The sequence below is a fragment of the Panthera leo genome, chromosome A2 (assembly GCF_018350215.1).
Source record: "Panthera leo isolate Ple1 chromosome A2, P.leo_Ple1_pat1.1, whole genome shotgun sequence".
Lineage (NCBI taxonomy): Eukaryota > Metazoa > Chordata > Mammalia > Carnivora > Felidae > Panthera > Panthera leo.
Window position 1 is genome coordinate 69,471,326 of NC_056680.1, and position 19,218 is coordinate 69,490,543.

Consider the following 19,218-nt stretch of genomic DNA (forward strand, 5'->3'; position numbering starts at 1 on the left):
TTATAGTTAATTCTTGTTGCCTCCATAGAGGGACTTGTGCAGGTAATGTAAAAACAAAAATCTCTGGAAGGCAGTATGGCTTAGAGGAATGAATGTAGACTTCAGAGCTGGAAAGGACTGAATTCAAATCTCTATCTTCCAATTAGTAGTCCTGTTACTAGCTTTGTGATCTGGCACAAATTACTTAACTTCTCTGAGCCATGGATTCCTATACATAAGCTCCTATACATAAGAGAAAATACCTACCTCCAAGGGTTTCTAGAATTAAACAAAATAATATATGAAACACGTAGTAGAGTTCCCAAGTTCCTAACATGTAGGAGATATTTGATAAATACTCCTCTTGAGAAACAACACAAACTAGAAAAGTATGCACATAATTGCAAATGACATATCAGATAAAGGGTTAGTATCCAAAATCTGTAAGAACTTATCAAACTCCACACCCAAAAAGTGAATAATCCAGTGAAGAAATGGGCAAAAGACATGAATAGACACTTCTCCAAAGAAGACATCCAGATGGCTAAGAGACACATGAAAAGATGCTCAACATCACTCATCATCAGGGAAATACAAATCAAAACCACAATGAGATACCACCTCACGCCTGTCAGAATGGCTAAAATTAACAACTCAGGCAACGACAGAGTTGGCAAGGATACAGAGAAAAGAGGATCTCTTTTGTACTGCTGGTGGGAATGCAAACTGGTGCAGCCACTCTGGAAAACAGTATGGAGGTTCCTCAAAAAACTAAAAATAGAAGTACCCTACACTCAGCAATTGCACTACTAGGTATTTATCCCAGGGTTACAGGTGTACTATTTCGAAGGGACACATGCACCCCAATGTTTATAGCAGCACTAGCAAAAAGAATGAAATCTTGCCATTTGCAAGTACACAGATGGAACTGGAAGGTATTATGCTAAACGAAATTAGTCAGAGAAAGACAAATATATGACTTCACTCATATGAGGACTTTACGATACAAAACAGATGAACATAAGGAAAGGGAAGCAAAAAGAATATAAAAACAGGGAGGGGGACAAAACATAAGAGACTCTTAAATACAGAGAATAAACAGAGGGTTGCTGGAGGGGTTGTGGGAGGGGGGATGGGCTAAATGGGTAAGGGGCATTAAGGAGTCTACTCCTGAAATCATTGTTGCACTATATGCTAACTTAGATGTAAATTAAACAATAAATTAATTAATTAAAAATAAAAAAAATAGGGACACCTGGGTAGCTCAGTCGGTTAAGCGTCTGACTTCAGCTCAGATCATGATCTCACTGCTCACGGGTTCAAGCCCCACCTTAGGCTCTGTGCTGACAGCTTGGAGCCTGGAGCCTGCTTCGAATTCTATGTCCCCCTCTCTCTCTGCCTCTCCCAAAATCACACTCTGTTTCTTTCTCTCTCTCTCTCAAAAATAAATAAGCATTAACAAAAATTTTTTTGAATAAAAAATTTAAAAAAGTATGCATATAAGACTTGGGCATGCATTACTCTGACTTGGGCATTTTTCTACTAGCAATGTTTCATATGAATAACACCAAAATAATATCATGGCACTGGCACAGGGCAAAGCTAATTCATGCTTTTCATTAGAGTCAAAGACTCTGATAAGTGTCTAACAAAAATGTGCAAATTCCCACGCATCCCTCCGCCCTGCTGGCCCTCCACACGTGCTCCTTATGCACGCCTACAATTTTGGGGATGAGTAGGAGGTTGGGAGCCCACAGGACCAGTAACATATCTGACATAGGGTTAAGTTTTAAAGGCATAGAGATGGTACCAAAGACATTTTACAGGCAGAAACTCTAAAAGAGGGTCTGTGCTCCAGACAGAACATACGTCACCTTTCTGCTCAGCCAGCTTCCACAGGTCCTGAGCTGCTTCCCAAGACAGTGTCATTGGATATTCCACAAGGACATGCTTACCAGCATTAAGGAACTGCCTTTAGAAAAAAGAGAGAGAAAATATATTCAAGTAAGCTTCACTAAAATGCCCTGCATAACAGAGAATGGAATGTTATAAATACACATAAATCTCCAAGTTATGTAGGACTACAGATGAGAATCAGTGAGAACTGGGGCCAGAGGATAAGGAGGACGAATTGTACTTCCTATTATTTTCTAATGCGCTAGAGGAGAATGACTTTCCAGGTATGTGTTAATTTGAACATGCATCCATTCAACTACTCATGTATTCAACTAGGCACTATTTATCAGCTACTCTGGAGGAGAAATAAAAGACATTAATATGAAAATTGTCTATTACCACATGATAGCTATAAATAAAGACTACCAAACCCATGAACCCATGACAGCAGCTCTGCCTGAGGCAGTTTGAGAAGATTTCAGTAACTACATCTGAATTGGGTCTTGAAATAGGAGGCATTTTCCAGGTGCAACATGCAAGATGAGGGAATTTCACTTTGGGCAGCATATGCAGAGGCGTGGATATTTATGGGAAATTTGTCCATCTGGATAATAGTATGAATTTCGGCATGGCAGGGAAGCGGACTCAGGGACGAGAGGGAAACAAAATCATGAAAGTAGCTGAGAGTCTGACTGTGAAGAACCCAGAATGCTACACTCAGAAGTTTGGATTTTATTTTCTAGATACTCTTAAGGTACAAACATTTATAAGATGAAAATTACACAATTACCTTTTTAAGGAAATACATTCTGGTGCCAAAGTGGGTTAAAGGGAACCAAGGAAAGGTGTTTCTTTCCACACTAGAGTTGGAGTGACAATGAGGGAGCAGCTTACTCCTGGGGAATAGCACGGTGGCAGCTTCAATTTAATGTAAGGACCTAAGAGGGCAGTGAGATTCAGGGAGGCGACTGGTACTGCCTTGTTAGCCGCCAGATCCTGTGTGGGGCTCCTCCTTCCAGGGTCAGTACCACCCAATGCTTGAAGGGCTCTAAGCTTTGCATTTGAAGCTGGGGCAGAGGAACATGTCACCTCCCTTGCTCTATGATATCGATGCCACCACTACTTCTTTCCTCACCTCTTGGCAAAAATACTTCATATTAAAGGAACTCCTGGAGATATTTAACAATATTAAAAGCACAAGAAAGGATTACAACAATCTGCCAAGGCACAGAATAGATGCTGGCTCCACATCCTACCATGAGAAGAAACCAACACTATTCAAACTACTGTCAGTTTTTTACAAAGAAAACTCTTTAATTCTTTGTTTCTATTGTTTTAAATTACAGTGTACTAAATAAATTTTAGTTTTACATAATTTTCATTTTCTTATATTTTTATAACCAATAGTAAGAGTTTTTAGGATTTTGACAATTTTTAAAGGTAATGGCCCCACTGTAATTTTTCCCTTTAAAAATTTTTTTTTTTTTTTTTTTAACATTTATTCATCTTCAAGAGACAGAGACAGAGTGCGAGTGGGGAAGGGGCAGAGAGAGAGGGAAACACAGAATCCGAAGCAGGCTCTAGGCTCTGAGCTGTCAGCGCAGAGCCTGACACGGGGCTCGAGCCCACCAACCATGAGATCATGACCTGAGCTGAAGTTGGACGCTTACCCAACTGAGCCACACAGGTGCCCCTTTTCCCTTTGATTATTAAAACTTCTTTGCAAGATTTCAGCTTTCCCAGTCATTTTTATACTCCTGCACTACTGTGCAAGGCAAGGAATACCTACATTGAAAACCCACCTGATATAGTCCTCATGGCTGGAGCTCTCACTGCAGATATAAGCAACCTCTACCTCTGGGCTGGAAAGAGCATTTTCCAAAGAAATCTGCTGGACTTCATCAATGTTCCCGAGCTCTCGTCTAGTTAAGAATAATAGAAATGCAACTCAAAAGTACACAGAATATCAAATAAATAAATGACCACATATATACATATATATATATATATGTATATATATATATATATGTTATATTTATATTTATATTTATACTTGTATTTATTTGAATTTATCCTTCTCTTCTCCTCCCAACAATGTCCTGATAATTAGCTTTTGGGCTTTTGGATATAAAGAAATTAATTTCCTCTGTCCCATTTCCAGGACAGTTTCCAACATGGAGTGAGAAAAACAGCCTCAGGGTTTAAGTCAAGAGATCTGGCACTGAGTGCCAACACTACTGCTAACAGCCTACATGACATGGCGGTCTTTGAATTATTCCATCTCTAAAATAAAAACAACTGATCTCCTTTTATCTCATGAGAAGTGGTCTCTATGATCACAGCCAGCTCCAAGCATTTGGCCAAACACTGACTATACCAGACTTCATTCACAGTCTAAAAGAGGAAGGAAGGCACACATGCATAAATGTAGCACCATCACAACATTAATACGAGAAATGTTGTGTTGGGGGTATAGGTGGGTAATTCAAGGAAGGCAGGGAATATCCACTTTAAGGTTTCAGAGTAGGCTTCCAGGGGAGATGCTACAACACAGCGGGTAGGTCATGAAGAATGGGGAACAGTGTGAGAATGGCAGGACTGTAAAGCAGGCCATCTTCCCTCCTGACTTGGGTAGCTTAGGAGTTTCGACTGTATCAGTCACAGCAGCCAGCTAGCAGGGGACTGGGGCTTATGGGACAAAGAGAGGCCCTGCTTCAGCCTTGAGCCCAAGTGTTGTGTTCAACCTGGCTTCAGGCAGGGGTGCAATGGGAGTTACAGTGCTAATAATAATTTTGATATCCCATTTGTGTGCAACTCCCTTAGAATCTTACTGAGAGGAGAAGACTGCCCAAGGGCAGACTCGTAGCACTTCTGGGTCTCTCTACTGTCCCCAAACCCACTTTATATCCTTAAGGGAAAAGCCAGGTTTGAGACAGGTCAACTGGAGGAAAGTAGGTCCCATGAATTAAGATATGGAAAAAAACATCTGCAGGGACCATCACAGGAGTTAAAACATGCTTTGTGCCACTATTTATTTGATTTCTCTAAAGCGCTAGAAAGCAGAGACGTGTCTAAGTTGCATGCCACCCCCTCTCCTTAGCCAAGAAAGTGCCTACATCTTGTTCACTCATAAATTAACACTCCTAAATGATGTTATATGGTGTTAGTTCAGTGAATGGTGTGTATGAGGAAGTGGTAAGTGGTGAAGGAAGGTGCTGAGCACCTTCTCTATGGGTCAGGGAAGAAGAAACATGGTAGGAAGTCTGGTTTTGATTGAGTTATAGGAGATAAACGAAACCTTAAAGAAAAGTAAGGCTCAAAATTATCAAAAGGAAAATAACACATGTTGCTTAGATGAAGGGCTTTGGAATCAAATAGACATGCATGCAAATCCAGGTCTTAGACTTTCCAGCTGTGTGTCCATAGTCAAATTATTTAACCCCTCTGTGGCTCAGTTTCTGTATCTGTAAAGTAGGGTTGATAATGGTATTTATGTCAAATAGCTGAAAAGGCTTATAAAACCCAGGGCCACTACATAGATGGCCATCATAACTGACATAATGATTAACTGGTACACACCTAATGCCTTCTTTTAGCCAATCCACATGTGTTCACTGTGACCCTTCTGTAACTATTAGGCACTGCTCTCATCTTCTCTGCCTTTGTCTTCACAGTCCCATCAAGGCTGATTCGCCTTACACCCCAGCCGCAGGCCCAGCACTCCAGACCCCAAAGCCATCCAAACTTGAGATCCTGTGGGGCTGACCCTGAGCACAGTTCTCTGGAATGACCCCAGAGCTGGCTTTTTCTCTCCTGGGTCTGGAGAGTCTCTATGTCCCAAGCCCTAATCCATTCTCACTGGTCTTCCCATGAATTACAAGGCACAAGACAAATGCCAGCCACCTGGATACGAAGCCAATCAGGTTCAGGAACGCCGAGGAAGCATGTGGATTCCGCAAGTCCCTGATCCGCACTGAGCCAGCTCTGCCAACGCCAACCACCACCACTCCAAACTTTCTCTCAGGCTGAAAAACACGGGACCACGGTAGGATTTAAAAACAGTCCATGCATCTAGCAGAGAACAGCAAAACAAAGACCTGTGACCAGGACCAGTCAGAGTCCAGACAAGGAAGGAAAGGAGCCAACCCAGAACCAAAAGTTGCAGCATACAAGGGGCAAATAGGACACTCCCTGAAATGAGAGCTCGGAGAGAAGTCAGCTCCACCCAAGATATATTTCTACAGGAGCTCAAGTGTATCATCCATGGAGAAGGCTCCTCACATCTGGTTCTCCACTTTGCCACCCTTCCAAAGATAAGAGATTTTCCTCGTTAAGCTGTACCTCTGTACTCCCTGAATCCTTCCTCCAGTGGACATACAAATCTGATACAGGTGGGACTCATTCCGAGGCCACAGGTACTTAGTGAGATGCTGGCACACAGAACACAGGGAAAACCATGAGCAGTCACCTTGTTCAGATTCCACATTGGCTGTCTGCATTCCAACCAACTTCACTCCCACGGTACTGTGGTAGCTTACCTATTACTCAGGTATACTGCTGGGTGCTGTATGCAAATAGTATCAGAATGAAAAAATCAAGTCAGTTCTTTAAAGGTATAGAGCCACTTAATATAATCCAAACTGATAAAAAATTATCTACACATCCCTTACACCCAGTTCTTCTTGGATGTCTCTCAGCATACAAATGGGAAAATCACCTAGGACTCACCTGTCACCTGAGATATCTGGTATCACCATTTCCCATTAATTCTGCCCCTTCCTGTGTAAACTGTTCTAGTGTTGACCCAGGATTTCTTTGTCTCCACCTGATGCCACACTAAATCACCAACTGCTCTCACTCCTAATCTCACCCTTTCCATGTCTCATCGACAGGCCTGCCAGAGCAGTTGCTTAAGATAAAAACTAAGTCCCTCCCCTGATTAAAGCCTCCATTTTCCTGTTATTGACTGACTGTGTCCTCCTAAAATTCATATGTTGAAATCCTAACCCCCAATATAACAGTATTAGGAAGTAGGGACTTTGGGAGGTAATTAGGATTAGAGGAGTGCATAAGGTAGGAGCCCTCATGAATGGGATTAGTGCCCTTATGAGTCACAAAAGACCTTGCTTCCTCGCCCTGCTCTCTGCCCAGGTGTCAGCAATCTGCAATCCAGAAGAGCTCCCTTACCAGAACCCCACCACACAGCCTGATCTTGGACTTCTAGCCCCAGAACTGTAAGAAATAGACTTCTGTTATTTATAAGCCATCTGGTCTGTGGTACTTTCTTTGCTTTATCATAGCAGCCTAAACTGAGACACCAGGTAAAGAGAGAAAAATACCAAAGCCCAAGTTCTTTAAAAAAGAAAAGAATCCTCAATCATTATGCTGTACATCTGATACTAATGTATTATTATGTGTCAATTATATCTCAACAAAAAAAAATACTTTAACATAAAAAAAAAACCCTCTGCCCCTTGGTGTTCATGGAACAAAAACATGGGAAGTTTTTCATTCTCTACTCCAACCCCTCACCCAAGGTATATTTCCCTCACTCTCCATCTCAGTAATGCCACCACCATCTACTAGGTTGCTCAGGTCCTTAAACTTGGGAGTTATCCTGGCCTTTTTTCTCTGCCCCACATTCCATACCCAATTCACCCATAAGTGGCCAAGATCCGTCCATAAGCCTTCTATCTACTTCTGTCCATCTTCATTGCTACCCCCTAATCCAAGCTACCATCTCCTCTTTTGGACTGTTCCCACAGCTTTTATAACTGCTTTACTTCTTGCCCTGTTCTATTCTTTTTAATTTTTTTTTTTAACGTTTATTTATTGTTGAGACAGAGAGAGACAGAGCATGAACGGGGGAGGGGCAGAGACAGAGAGGGAGAGAGAATCCCAGGTAGTTTCCATGCTGACAGTGTGGGGCCTAATGCAGGGCTCAATCTCACAAAAATCTCAAATCTCAAGTCTCTAGAGCCGAAATCAAGAGTCGGATGCTTAACCAACTGAGCCACCCAGGCACCACTGTTTGCTACCTTTAAGTCTTTGCAAATCCTTTGTCCCTTGAGCTCCTCCCTACTCCCCACCAGGACACCTTCAAAACTTTCAAGACCCAAGGATCTTACGAAGCCCTTTTTGATGCTATCAGTTAGATTTTTTGTATCTAATAAAATTCACCCATTTTAGTGTACATTTCCATGAGTTTTGACCAACATACATATTACTACCACAAGTAAAGATATAGAATAATTCTATCAGCCTCCTCCATAATTACCTACGTCCTTTGTAAAAGTCAAATCCAACTCCCACTCCAGGCAACCATTGATTGGCTTACTGTGTCAACAGTTTTGCCTTTTCCAGAAAGTCATATAAATGAAGTCATACAGTATATAGTCTTTTGAGTCTGGCTTCAACTTAGAACAATGCATTTTTCATCTATGTTGTTACATGTTGCAGTAATTTCTTTCTTTTTATTACTAAGTAGTAGCAGTCCATTGTATACATATCCTGGTTTGTTTATCCATTTAGCAAAGGAAGAACATTTCTGATGCTCCAAGCTCAAATGAATTCATAATTCATTCTTTTATGAATAAAACCGCTATAGTCAATCATGGACTAGTTTTTGTATAAACACAGTTCTTATTTAACTTGGGTAAATACCTAGGTATAAGAGTGCTGGGTCATATGTTAAGTCATATGTTTGTGAATTATGTTAAGTCATACATATGTTATGTCTGCTGGGTCACATGTTAAGTATGGGTTTAATTTTATGAGAAATTGTGAAACTATTTACTGAAGTGAACCTTGGCAAAGCTATATGTGCTGTTCTGCATTCTCACCACCAATGTCTGAGTTCTACATTCTTACCAACACCTGGTACCATCAGGTTTTTCTCCTCTTCTTCATTTTAGCCAGTATAATTGGTATGTTGTGGTATCTCTGATTTCTACATATATTTCCATAATGACTAGTGATGTTGAGCATTGTTTTGTGTGCTTATTTGCCATCTGCCTATAGATGTCTGTATCTTCTTTGTTAAAGCATCTGTTAAAATCTTTTGCCACCTTCTGCTGGATTGTTATTATTGAGTTTTTAGAGTTCTTTATATGTTTTTAATATATTCATTTTGTTCATTTATCAAATTTGTAATTTGCAAACAGCTTCCAGCTTGTCTTTTCATTTTCTTAAGAATGGCTCTTGAGAGGCTAAAGTTAAAGTTCTTAATTTTGATGAAGTCCAACTTATCACAAAAATTTTAATATATCATTCTTCTGGCTAACCCAAGGGTACAAAGGTTTTCTCCTATGCTTTCTTTTAGCAGTTTTATAGTTAAGATTTATAGTTTTAGTTATGTTATAGTTTATATTCTGATTTGAATTTTTATATATGGTGTTAAGGTAGATACAAGGGCTCTTGATAGGTAGAGATGCAGCCTCTAGAATGTGTATTCCACAGGCTCTATACCAACTGTCTACAATGAGGCAGAAGTATGCCAGGCTTGTATGTAAATATACCCAGACTTCACACCCAGCTCATGTGCCATCTCCTCTGGAGGCCAGCAAGGTTCTTTTTTTTTTTTTCTTCCTCTTTGCATATGATATCCAATTGTTCCAACAAAAATTTATTGAGAAAAACTATTCTTTTTCCATTTAAATGCCTTTGCATTTTTGGGGGTGGATATTGTCTCAATTATTGTAGTTTTATAGTAAGTTTTAACCTTACTACAAAGTTAACTATAAACTTACTATAAACCTAACTATCAATTACTGTCAACCTTCCAACTTTTTTTTCTTTTCAAAAATTCTAGTTTTCCTGGCTTTACATATAAATTTTAGGATGAGCTTGTCAATTTCTACCAAAAAGAAAAGAACTGCCAGGATTTTGAATGGGATTACATTGAATATAGTTTGGGGGGGAAAAAACAAATATCCTGGAATAATGAATCTTCAAATCCATGAACATGGTATATATCCCCATTTATTTAGGTCTTCTTTGACTTCGTTCATTCTATCATTTTCAGTGTATGAATCTTGCCATGTTTTGTTAAATTTATACCTAAGTATTTATGATTTTTAGTGCTAGTAAATACTATGTTTTTTTAGTTTCCACTTCTCATTGTTTATTGCAAAGATATAATTGATTTTTATATGCCAATTTGGATCTTGTAATCCTGCTGAACTCATTACTTCTAGCAGCTTTTTTTGTAGATTCTGTCAGATTTTCTAGATAGACCATAAAGTCAGACATAAATAGAGATGGTTTCATTTTTTCCTTCCCAATCTTCAGTGCTTTATTTACTTTTCTTGCCTTATTGCACTGGGTGGGTCTTCCACTATGATTTTGACTAGGATTAGTGACAGTAGACATTCTTGCCTACTTTCTAATCTAAGGGGAAAAACTTTGGGTCTTTTACCATGAAAACTTAAGTTAGCTGTAGATTTTTTTGTAGATACCCTTTATCATGATGTGAATATTTCCTTCTATTCATATTTTTGCTGTTTTTTAAAACTATAAATGGTTTTTATGGTTTTTAAAACTAAAAACAGTTTAATCAAATTCCTTTTCTGATCTATTGAGATGATCATATAATTTTTTTTCTTCTTAAAGTCTATGGATCTGATGATGCCTTTCATTCCTAGGATAAACATCACTTGGCCATCACGTATTATCCTTTTTATTTATTGATGATTCTATTCACTAAAATCTTATTAAGAGTGTTTGCATTTATGTTCATGAGAGTTACTGGTCCGTAATTTTCTTGTAATGTAAAATGATTTCTAGGATAATTGATTTTATAAAAGTATTCTCTTTTATATTGCCTTTATAAAATATTTTATACCACTGTTGATGCCACTGAAGAGCAATCTTTTCTTTAAGGTACTAACTCCAATAGATGATACATGCTTTTAAAATAGGTGTCCCTTACCTAATAAAATTAAGATCACTGCTAAGTTTCTTGGTTTATGTCTAGACAAGAAGCTAGTAGCACATTTAAACTCAGTAACATTCTTCATTAAAAACTGTGAGATCATCCACTTAAAACTTTCAGAATAATTCATAGAAAGTATATTAAATTACACACTGAATGGTACACACGCTGAACTACTAACCATAGATATTTATACACAAAGCAGCTCTTTTAAGAAATAAGACTCGGGGAGCCTGGGTGGCTCAGTCAGTTAAGCGTCCGACTTCGGCTCAGGTCATGATCTCGCGGTCCGTGAGTTCGAGCCCCGCGTAGGGCTCTGTGCTGACCGCTCAGAGCCTGGAGCCTGTTTCAGATTCTGTGTCTCCCTCTCTCTCTGACCCTCCCCCATTCATGCTCTGTCTCTCTCTCTCAAAAATAAATAAACGTTAAAAAAAAAAGAAAAAGAAATAAGACTCATAGGGGCACCTGGGTCGTTCAGTTGGTTAAGCATCCAGCTCTTGGTCTCGGTTCATGTCATGATCTCATGCTTCAGGAGTTCAAGCCTCCATTGGGCTCTGTACTGACACTGCAGAGCCTGCTTGGGATTCTCTCTCACTCTCTTTCTCTCTCTCTCTCTGTCCCTCCCCTCCTCGTGCTGTCTCTGTCTCTCTCAATAGTAAATAAGTAAACTTAAAACAAAAAATAAGATTCATAAATATGTCTGTCTTGGTATAATATATATAATTGAGATGAATAAAGTTTGGAAGATCAATGTTGTTACACTATGTTCTGTTAGTATCTTTAAAAATCACACAATTAGCAATCCATTTGTGTTTATGGTATTCATATATATAAGCTTACATTTAACAAAAAAAACCTCTGTACGTAATAAAAAGGTTATATATTTAATTATATATAACATGTATGTGTGTGTTTACACACACACACACACACACACACACACACACACACACATATATATATACTATACTATTATTTAAAACACTTTCCTAAAGTCAAACCCTCCTCTTCAGCTGCAATAACTTTTCATGCTTAACTGCTGACATCTGGAAGCCCCTCTGGTATTACGTACAGAACGCAGTGATAAAAGACCAAGCAAAAGCCATTAACCGAGGTCTTTTTTTTTTTTTTTTTAACATTTATTTATTATTGAGAGACAGAGAGACACAGAAGGTGAGCAAGGGAGGGGAAGAGAGGGGGAGACACAGAATCCAAAGTAGGCTCCAGGCTCTGAGCTGCCAGCACAGAGCCTGACGTGGGGCTCAAACTCACAAACTTCGAGAGCATGACCTGAGCCCATGTCGGTCAGTTAACCAACTGAGCCACCCAGGCGGCCCTCGAGGTCTTTAAATTGATGGTCATCTTCATCTGCACCTTCACAACCCTCACCATTAAGCCCATCATCCATACAATGATCTACTTTTTCATGTTTGTTTCCCATCACTGTTAACTGTGACAATGTTACAGCAACAGCTGACCTCTTTCTTGCCTAACAGGAAATCATCCAACTTGCTGTACATAAACTAGTAACATGACTTCCGTTGCCATGATAAACTGAAAAAAGGAAGAAAAGAAATATACTGTGCTGAAGGGAACTGCAGCTTATGAAAACATGCACCTCCAATCTAGCCAGTGTCAGCTGACATTTTCATTTAGCACTGACCCTCCCTGTGCATTCATTTGAACATCCTCCTTTGGATCCATTTTCTTTGACCACTAGATTTGGAGCTGGTGAGATTACTCCCCAGGAACATGTGCCAAATGTAGAGGCTGTGAAGCAGTAGGCTGAGCTGGGTTGGCATTTGATGTGGCCTGAGCTGAAACTACTGTTCGATATTGCACATAATACTAATGAGCATACGTATTTGTCATCGTAACACTTGCAGGGGGGCTAAAAGCAGGATACACTGGGAATCTAGGTGGAATAGTTTGCCCGAGAAACTAGCTATCTCCATTTCTTTACATTACATGTGGGAACTGGTAACTCTGTATAGGGTCCATTTGTGCTTGTAGAAGCGTGCACTGTCTCAATCCTTCTGAAGTACTGGAAGCTCTAAACAAGGTTTCTTTCTTTCTTTCTTTCCTTTTTTTTTTAACACACTCCCTCAAAAAACACATAGTGTATCATTCCATTTATACAAAAGTCTGGGCAGTGCAAAGTAATCTATACTGACAGAAGGCAGATTAGAGATCACTTGCCTAGTTGACAGATGGTGAGGAGGGATGAAGAGAGAAATTACAAAGGAAAATGAAGAAGCTTCTGCAGGTGATGCATAACCTCATTACCTAGATTGCTAGGATGTATTCACAGATGTATACATACATCAAAACTTATCAAAGTGCACGGTGAATATGTGCAGTGTATTATATATCGAGTATACCTCAATAAAGGTGTTTTTTAAAAGGATTATCTAATATCTTAAGACATGCTTCTCAAAGTTTCCCACCAAAGTTTTATTCTATACAATAAAAGGAATAAAAGCTTAGGGGTCTGGGAATATAACCCACAGCCACAAAAACTAAGCTTCTTTAAGTCTCAAGCTATATCTTAAAAATCTGTATGTATATTGGGGCTCAGTCAGTTAAGCATCTGACTCTTGATTTTAGCTCAGGTCATGTTTTCATGGTTCATGAGTTCGAGTACTGCATCAGGCTCTGAGCTGACAATGCAGAGCCTGCTTGGAATTCTCTCTCCCCCTCTCCCTCTGGTCCTCCCTCTCAAAATAAATAAACTTTAAAAAATATTGTATACATGTTACTTCATAGTCCATAAATTATGTGTTTCATTAGTGTAAACATAATGTTTAATATTAATTACAAGTTAAATTCTATAACATTTCCCTCCACAAATTTTCAGGTTACATAGATACCACAAGATGAACTCTGTTTTCTTTGTGGCAATTGCTTACAACTAACAGAAGTATACAAAATTTTTTGCACAATTGAAAAGTCTGAATGCTTTTATTGTTTTTCTGTACTGTTTATCTTCTCTTACTCCTCTTTTTTTTCACTTATAATTATTGCAAAACTGGGGCAATAAAACGTTTGCCAGTATTAGATACCACTTTCCTCTTTTAAGGAAGTAACACTTAAGAATTCAAAATATTTGTCATTTAATCAATTTGAAAGGAAAAAATACATTAGACTTTTCATTTATCCAGGAAGGGGGCATTTTTGTTTCTGAACAACTGAATATTCTAGATATTCCAGAAAACCTTGTTTTGTTTTTTTTTTTGTTTTTGGGTTTTTTTTTTTGGTTTACTTTCCACTGGATTAGACAATGCCTTAGGATAATTACGAACTTCAGGTTTTATTATATAGTCCCATGGCTTTTGAGAAAGGTGGAGAAAAATCTGCATTGCAATGGCCCTGAACAAATCTTCCAGGCCTATAGACTCATCTGTCTGCTATGGTCTCTTGAGTATTTATTGAACATGCAACACATGATTCTGATTACTTGAGTTTGCCTTTTCGTGATGAACTATTTGTAATTTTATGATGCTTTATAGGTAGGTGGTTTTATTTTTATTTTGAGAGAGATGGGGAGAGAGAGAGCACCGGCAGAGGAGGGGCAGAGAGATAGTAAGAGAGAGAGAATCTGAAGCAAGCCAGCACAGATTTCACAAACCATGAAATCATGACCTGAGCCGAAATAAAGAGTAAGATGCTCAACTGAGCCACCTAGGCAACCCTAGGTAAGTGGTTTCAAATAAATACATATGTCACTTACTCTAGAATAAAGAAATAATTGAAAATTACTTTTTGGAATGGTACAGAGTTGAACTCATCTAAGCAAGTTCGACCATGGTCAGGTTGACCATAGCTTGCCTACACTGTCTTAATCCATCTGAGAAAAAATGGGCAGCTCTAAACATAGGTTTCTAACTGGATGATGGAGAGGTTGATCTTGAGTTGTTTGAACTGGAATTGTTGCTGATGCCAACACTTCATGATTTTCTCTATTGGTACTGTGTTTTGGAAACTGACAGGAGTTCACTAAGTACACAAATGATAAACTATATGACACTCATTTTGTTTTCAGATGTCTTTCAGCTGCAAATGACCAGAAAGGAGTCTGCCCAAACACACCGATCTCTGACCCTTTGTCAAATATATTATCTCACAATTACCATGGGTTAGGTCCTCTGCTCAGAGTCTCAAGGCTGCAGTTAGGAGTTGACCACGTTATGTTCTCATCCATAACAGCTCAGGGTTCTCTTCCAAGCTCCTATGATTGCCAAGAGAATTCAGTTCCTTACAGTTGTAGGACAGAGTCCCTTAAGTCCTAGAAGCCACCGTCAGTTCCCTGACAAATGTCCCTCTCCATAGGCGTGCCCATCATAGCAACCTGTGTCTTCAATCCAACAGAATTTCTCTCAGTAGAAACATTTTTTAGTTAAAAACGATTCAACTTATTTAATAGGTATAGTTGGAATATACATACATTAAAGTTGCCCATTGTTTTTCTTTTAGATTAAGACACTTGATAAACTCAGTTTATTATGAATCTTCATTTTGGAAAACATGCTCAATTATTAATTATTATTATTATTATTATTATTATTATTAAGACTTTTTCCAAGAGTGTCTGGGTGGCTCAGTTGGTTAAGCATCTGACTTTTGATCTCAGCTCAGGTCATCATCTCATGGTTTGTGAGATCGAGCCCCATGTCAGGCTCTGTACTAACAGTGCAGAGCCTGCTTGAGATTCTCTCTCCCCCTCTCTCACTGCCCTTCCCTATCAGCTCTCTCTCAAAATGAACTTAAAAAAAAAAAACTTTTTCCAGAAGACAGTGGAGTAGTAGACACTGGGCATGTCTTGTCCCTCAAACACAGCTACAACAACATCGAAACATCTGGAACACCTAGGAAACGGATCTAAGGATTAACAGAACATTCTGCATAATTTGAGGGAAAGAATGTGGCAGGTATGTGGTGTGGAGAGGTGAACTGGGGGAGAGAAGAGCCATGCTGTCGTGGAGGGGCAGGAGCTGTTTTCATGGAGCTATTTCACGGAGAAGAGAAAGAGAGAGGGGGAGATAAGGCACTGCATTGGGATCATGCAAGAAAAGTACTCCCCCTGCAAGTAGGTAGAGAGAAAGAAAGACAGAAAGAATGAAAACACGAGCAGGGGACTACACAAGAAAACTGTTTCCCAAAACCATTGATGGGGAAAAAAGAGAGGGTTTCAATACTGCCAATTATTTGCAAACAGTGGAGCTCAGGCTGAAATTTTGGAACTCATGCTCCAATAAGGAAGCAGGGCAGAGCCTCGGGAGCAGGCAGCACAGTCTGAGGATCCCCTAGGTTTCATAGGGAGAAGTGGCTCCACTGCTAGGAGTGCATTCAGTAGAGGTGATACAGCCTCTCCATGAGCAAAAGACCCAGTGGGTGTCATAGAACTGCCTGTTCACTGGTATAGGAACAAAGACACAGGCTGAAGGCAGCAAACCCTGGTACAGGCTGTGTGTTGTGATTTTACCATAAACTCTGAGCTGTTGCCACTGCATGGTCACATTAACATTTTCTGGAACAAGCAAGTGTTGGCCAGAGCATGGCAAGAACCTCCCCCAGAGGATCAACGTGGACATGAGCCACAGGTGTCTCCGCAGTGTGGGGTTTTTGAAACACAGTGGCAACTGAGATAAAACTCTGGAGGGAGGCACCATCTGGCAGGTGGACAGCTTGGAAACAGACAGGGTGAATCTCACTTCTGATATTTGTTAACTTCTGGCTTTTCTTTTTCCAAAGCCAAGTTAAAGGTTTATAAATTCTAATGACCTCAAAAAGTTTTTGCTTTCCCTGATTTTCCCAATTGTTTTTGTTTGTTTGTTTCCTATTACATAGATTTCTGTTATTTTTATTACTTCAAATTTTCTGCTTATTTTGAATTTAACATGCTTTCTTCTTTTTAGTTTGAGGATAAGAGTTTAGGTCCCTGATTTGAAACCCTTTTTTTCTTTTTTTTTCCCCCCCAAAAATAAGCATTTAGTCCTATAAATTTCTCTGGGATGACAATGTTTTAGCTGCATCCCACAAATTGTAAAACGCCACACTTTCATTTTTATTCAGTTTATTGTCTAATCTCCTTTTTGATTAATTCTTTGCCCATGGATTATTTGGAAATGTGTTATTTGGATTACAAATGTTTACAGATTTTCCAGATATTTTTCTATTATTGATCTCTCATTCGGTTGCATTGCAGTCACAAAACATCCTTTAAGTGAAAAAGAAAGAAAGAAAGAAAGAAAGAAAGAAGAAAAAAGAAAAAAATTATTTAAATGATCTGAATCATCAAAAAAATTTTGAAACACGCTTTATGATCCAGAATACGGCCTATCCTGGTAAATGTTTTAGGCACATTTGAAAAGAATGTATATTCTACAGTTGTTGGGTGGACCTTTCCATAATACCTTCTGTTATTAGATATATAAATGTTTAGGTTGGTTATGTCTTTTTGATTAATGGACTCCTTCATCATTCTGAAGTGACCATTTTTTTCCAGTTAATACTTCTGCCCTTAAATTTATTTTGTCTGATACTAACAATCCACTTCTGGTTTCCACTGATTAGTGTTAGCATAGTACTTTTTTCCCCCAATCTTTTATCTTTAACCTTTGTGTGTTTTTATATCTAAAGTGAGTTTCTTTAAGCAGCATATAGTCAGGTCTTGTTCAATCTAACAGTTTCTGCCTTTCAGTGAAGTGTTTAGACAATTTACATTATAATCATTGAGATGGTTAGGTTTAAACCAACACTTTATTGTTTGTCTTCTATTTGTCCAATCTATTCTGTCTGCCTTCTTTTAGATTAATACAGTATTTCTTATGATTCCATTTTACCTCATTTATTGGCTATAGCTGCAACTTCTCTTTAGTGGTTATTTAAAGGCTTTTATATTATACATATTTTACTTACCACAGCTACCTGAAAACAATATACCATTTCACATATAAGACTCTTACAATATTATACTTCCATCTCCTCTCTCCCAAACTTTATACTACCATTTTTACACAATGTACTTCTAATTTTTTCTTATTTCTTAATGTTTTTATTTATTTTTGAGAGAAAGAGACACAGAGCGAGTGCCTCAATGTACTTCTACTTTTGATTAAACTCCACAAGGTATCAGTTAGGAACAGATCTTAAAAAAAAGAAATCATTCTAAGTGTTCTTAGCATAAAGTTGTAATATAAGAAATTAGAGGGTGGGAACTAGCAGAAGGCAGAGGAAAGGGCAATAGAAAGGAGCAGAAAGAGAAGATGCACACAGGTTGAGGAGGTTGAAGGTAACAGAAAGGAGCCAGTAAGGGTGGGCAATGGATTTCTAGCAACCAGGATATCTAAAATTCCATTTTCGGTTGTTTGCTTTACTTTATCTTGAACCTTTGGGTAAATGCCACTACAGTAGAGGAAAAGGAGCAGATTCAAGACAGCAGAAAAAGGACACACATACAGGACAGCAAAGTGACTCAAAAATTCAGAGCCAAATCACAGTCATGGAATGAACTTGCTCCCTCTTTTGGAGTCAGAGAAGCTGGGGTCTGGAGCTCCAGATCTGATCACAGCATTTGAAGGAAGTCAGGATTAAGAAAACATGCTCTGCTAACTTAGAAAAAACTTGTTTTGAGATGAAAAAGGTAAGAGAAAATGTAAAATAATTTTACAGGAACCTTGAGAGGTGAGACATGGGGACACGTGCTGAACTACCACTCTGGGAGGGGGGGAAGGAGATTCCAAATAATCAGGGACAACAATCTAATGTTTTTCATCCACTGTTCACAAGGATCAAAAAGTTTGACAGCACATTGGTGGGTGTGGAAAAAGAGGTATAGTCATACACTGCAAGTGGGAGAGAAAAATGGGCAAATTTGTGGAGAGCAACTTGGAAATACTTATGCAAATTCTCTGTGCTCCAATAAATCCATTTCTAAAAATGCATCCTATAGAGATACACAATGAGATGATTTAAGTTTATTGCAGCCTTATTTGTAACAGCAAAAGATCGAAAATAACATGTGGACTGTATTATATGTTATATTATATATTATAATAGCAGGCTGGTTATGTACATTTGGTATGCTCTTAAAATGGAATATTACAGGGGCATCTGGGTGACTCAGTTGGTTAAGCAGCCAACTTTGGCTCAGGTCATGACTTCGCAGTCCATGAGTTCGAGCCCCACATCGGGCCTTTGCTGACAGCTCAGAGCCTGAAACCTGCTTCGGATTCTGTGTCTTCCTGTCTCTCTGCCCCTCTCCCACTCATGCTCTGTCTCTCTTGCTCTCAAAAATAAATAAACATTAAAAAAAACTTAATGAAATATTACACTGCTATAGAAAAGAACAAGGAAGTTCTTTTTGTATTTAAAGGGACTGATCTCCAAGATAGATTGCTAGGTGAGAATAG

At 38.8% G+C, this 19,218-nt stretch overlaps 1 protein-coding gene and 1 pseudogene across 10 annotated transcripts in view; both read right to left on the reverse strand.

The window, feature by feature from the left end:
- Window positions 1–19,218, reverse strand: part of BLVRA (biliverdin reductase A) — a 48,515-nt gene that overhangs the window by 17,710 nt on the left and 11,587 nt on the right. For 5 of the 10 annotated variants that reach the window (XM_042914260.1, XM_042914271.1, XM_042914291.1 and 2 more), the window contains 3 exons: window positions 5,779–5,900; window positions 3,678–3,797; window positions 1,854–1,951 (listed from right to left, as the gene is read on the reverse strand). In XM_042914260.1, coding sequence (XP_042770194.1) covers window positions 1,854–1,951; window positions 3,678–3,797; window positions 5,779–5,900 — 340 coding nt within the window. Of the gene's footprint in view, window positions 1–1,853; window positions 1,952–3,677; window positions 3,798–5,778; window positions 5,901–6,343; window positions 6,440–14,937; window positions 15,354–19,218 lie in introns of those variants that run through there. The other 5 variants (XM_042914225.1, XM_042914242.1, XM_042914251.1 and 2 more) reach the window with 4 other exon arrangements.
- LOC122205670 lies at window positions 12,071–13,448 on the reverse strand (annotated as a pseudogene).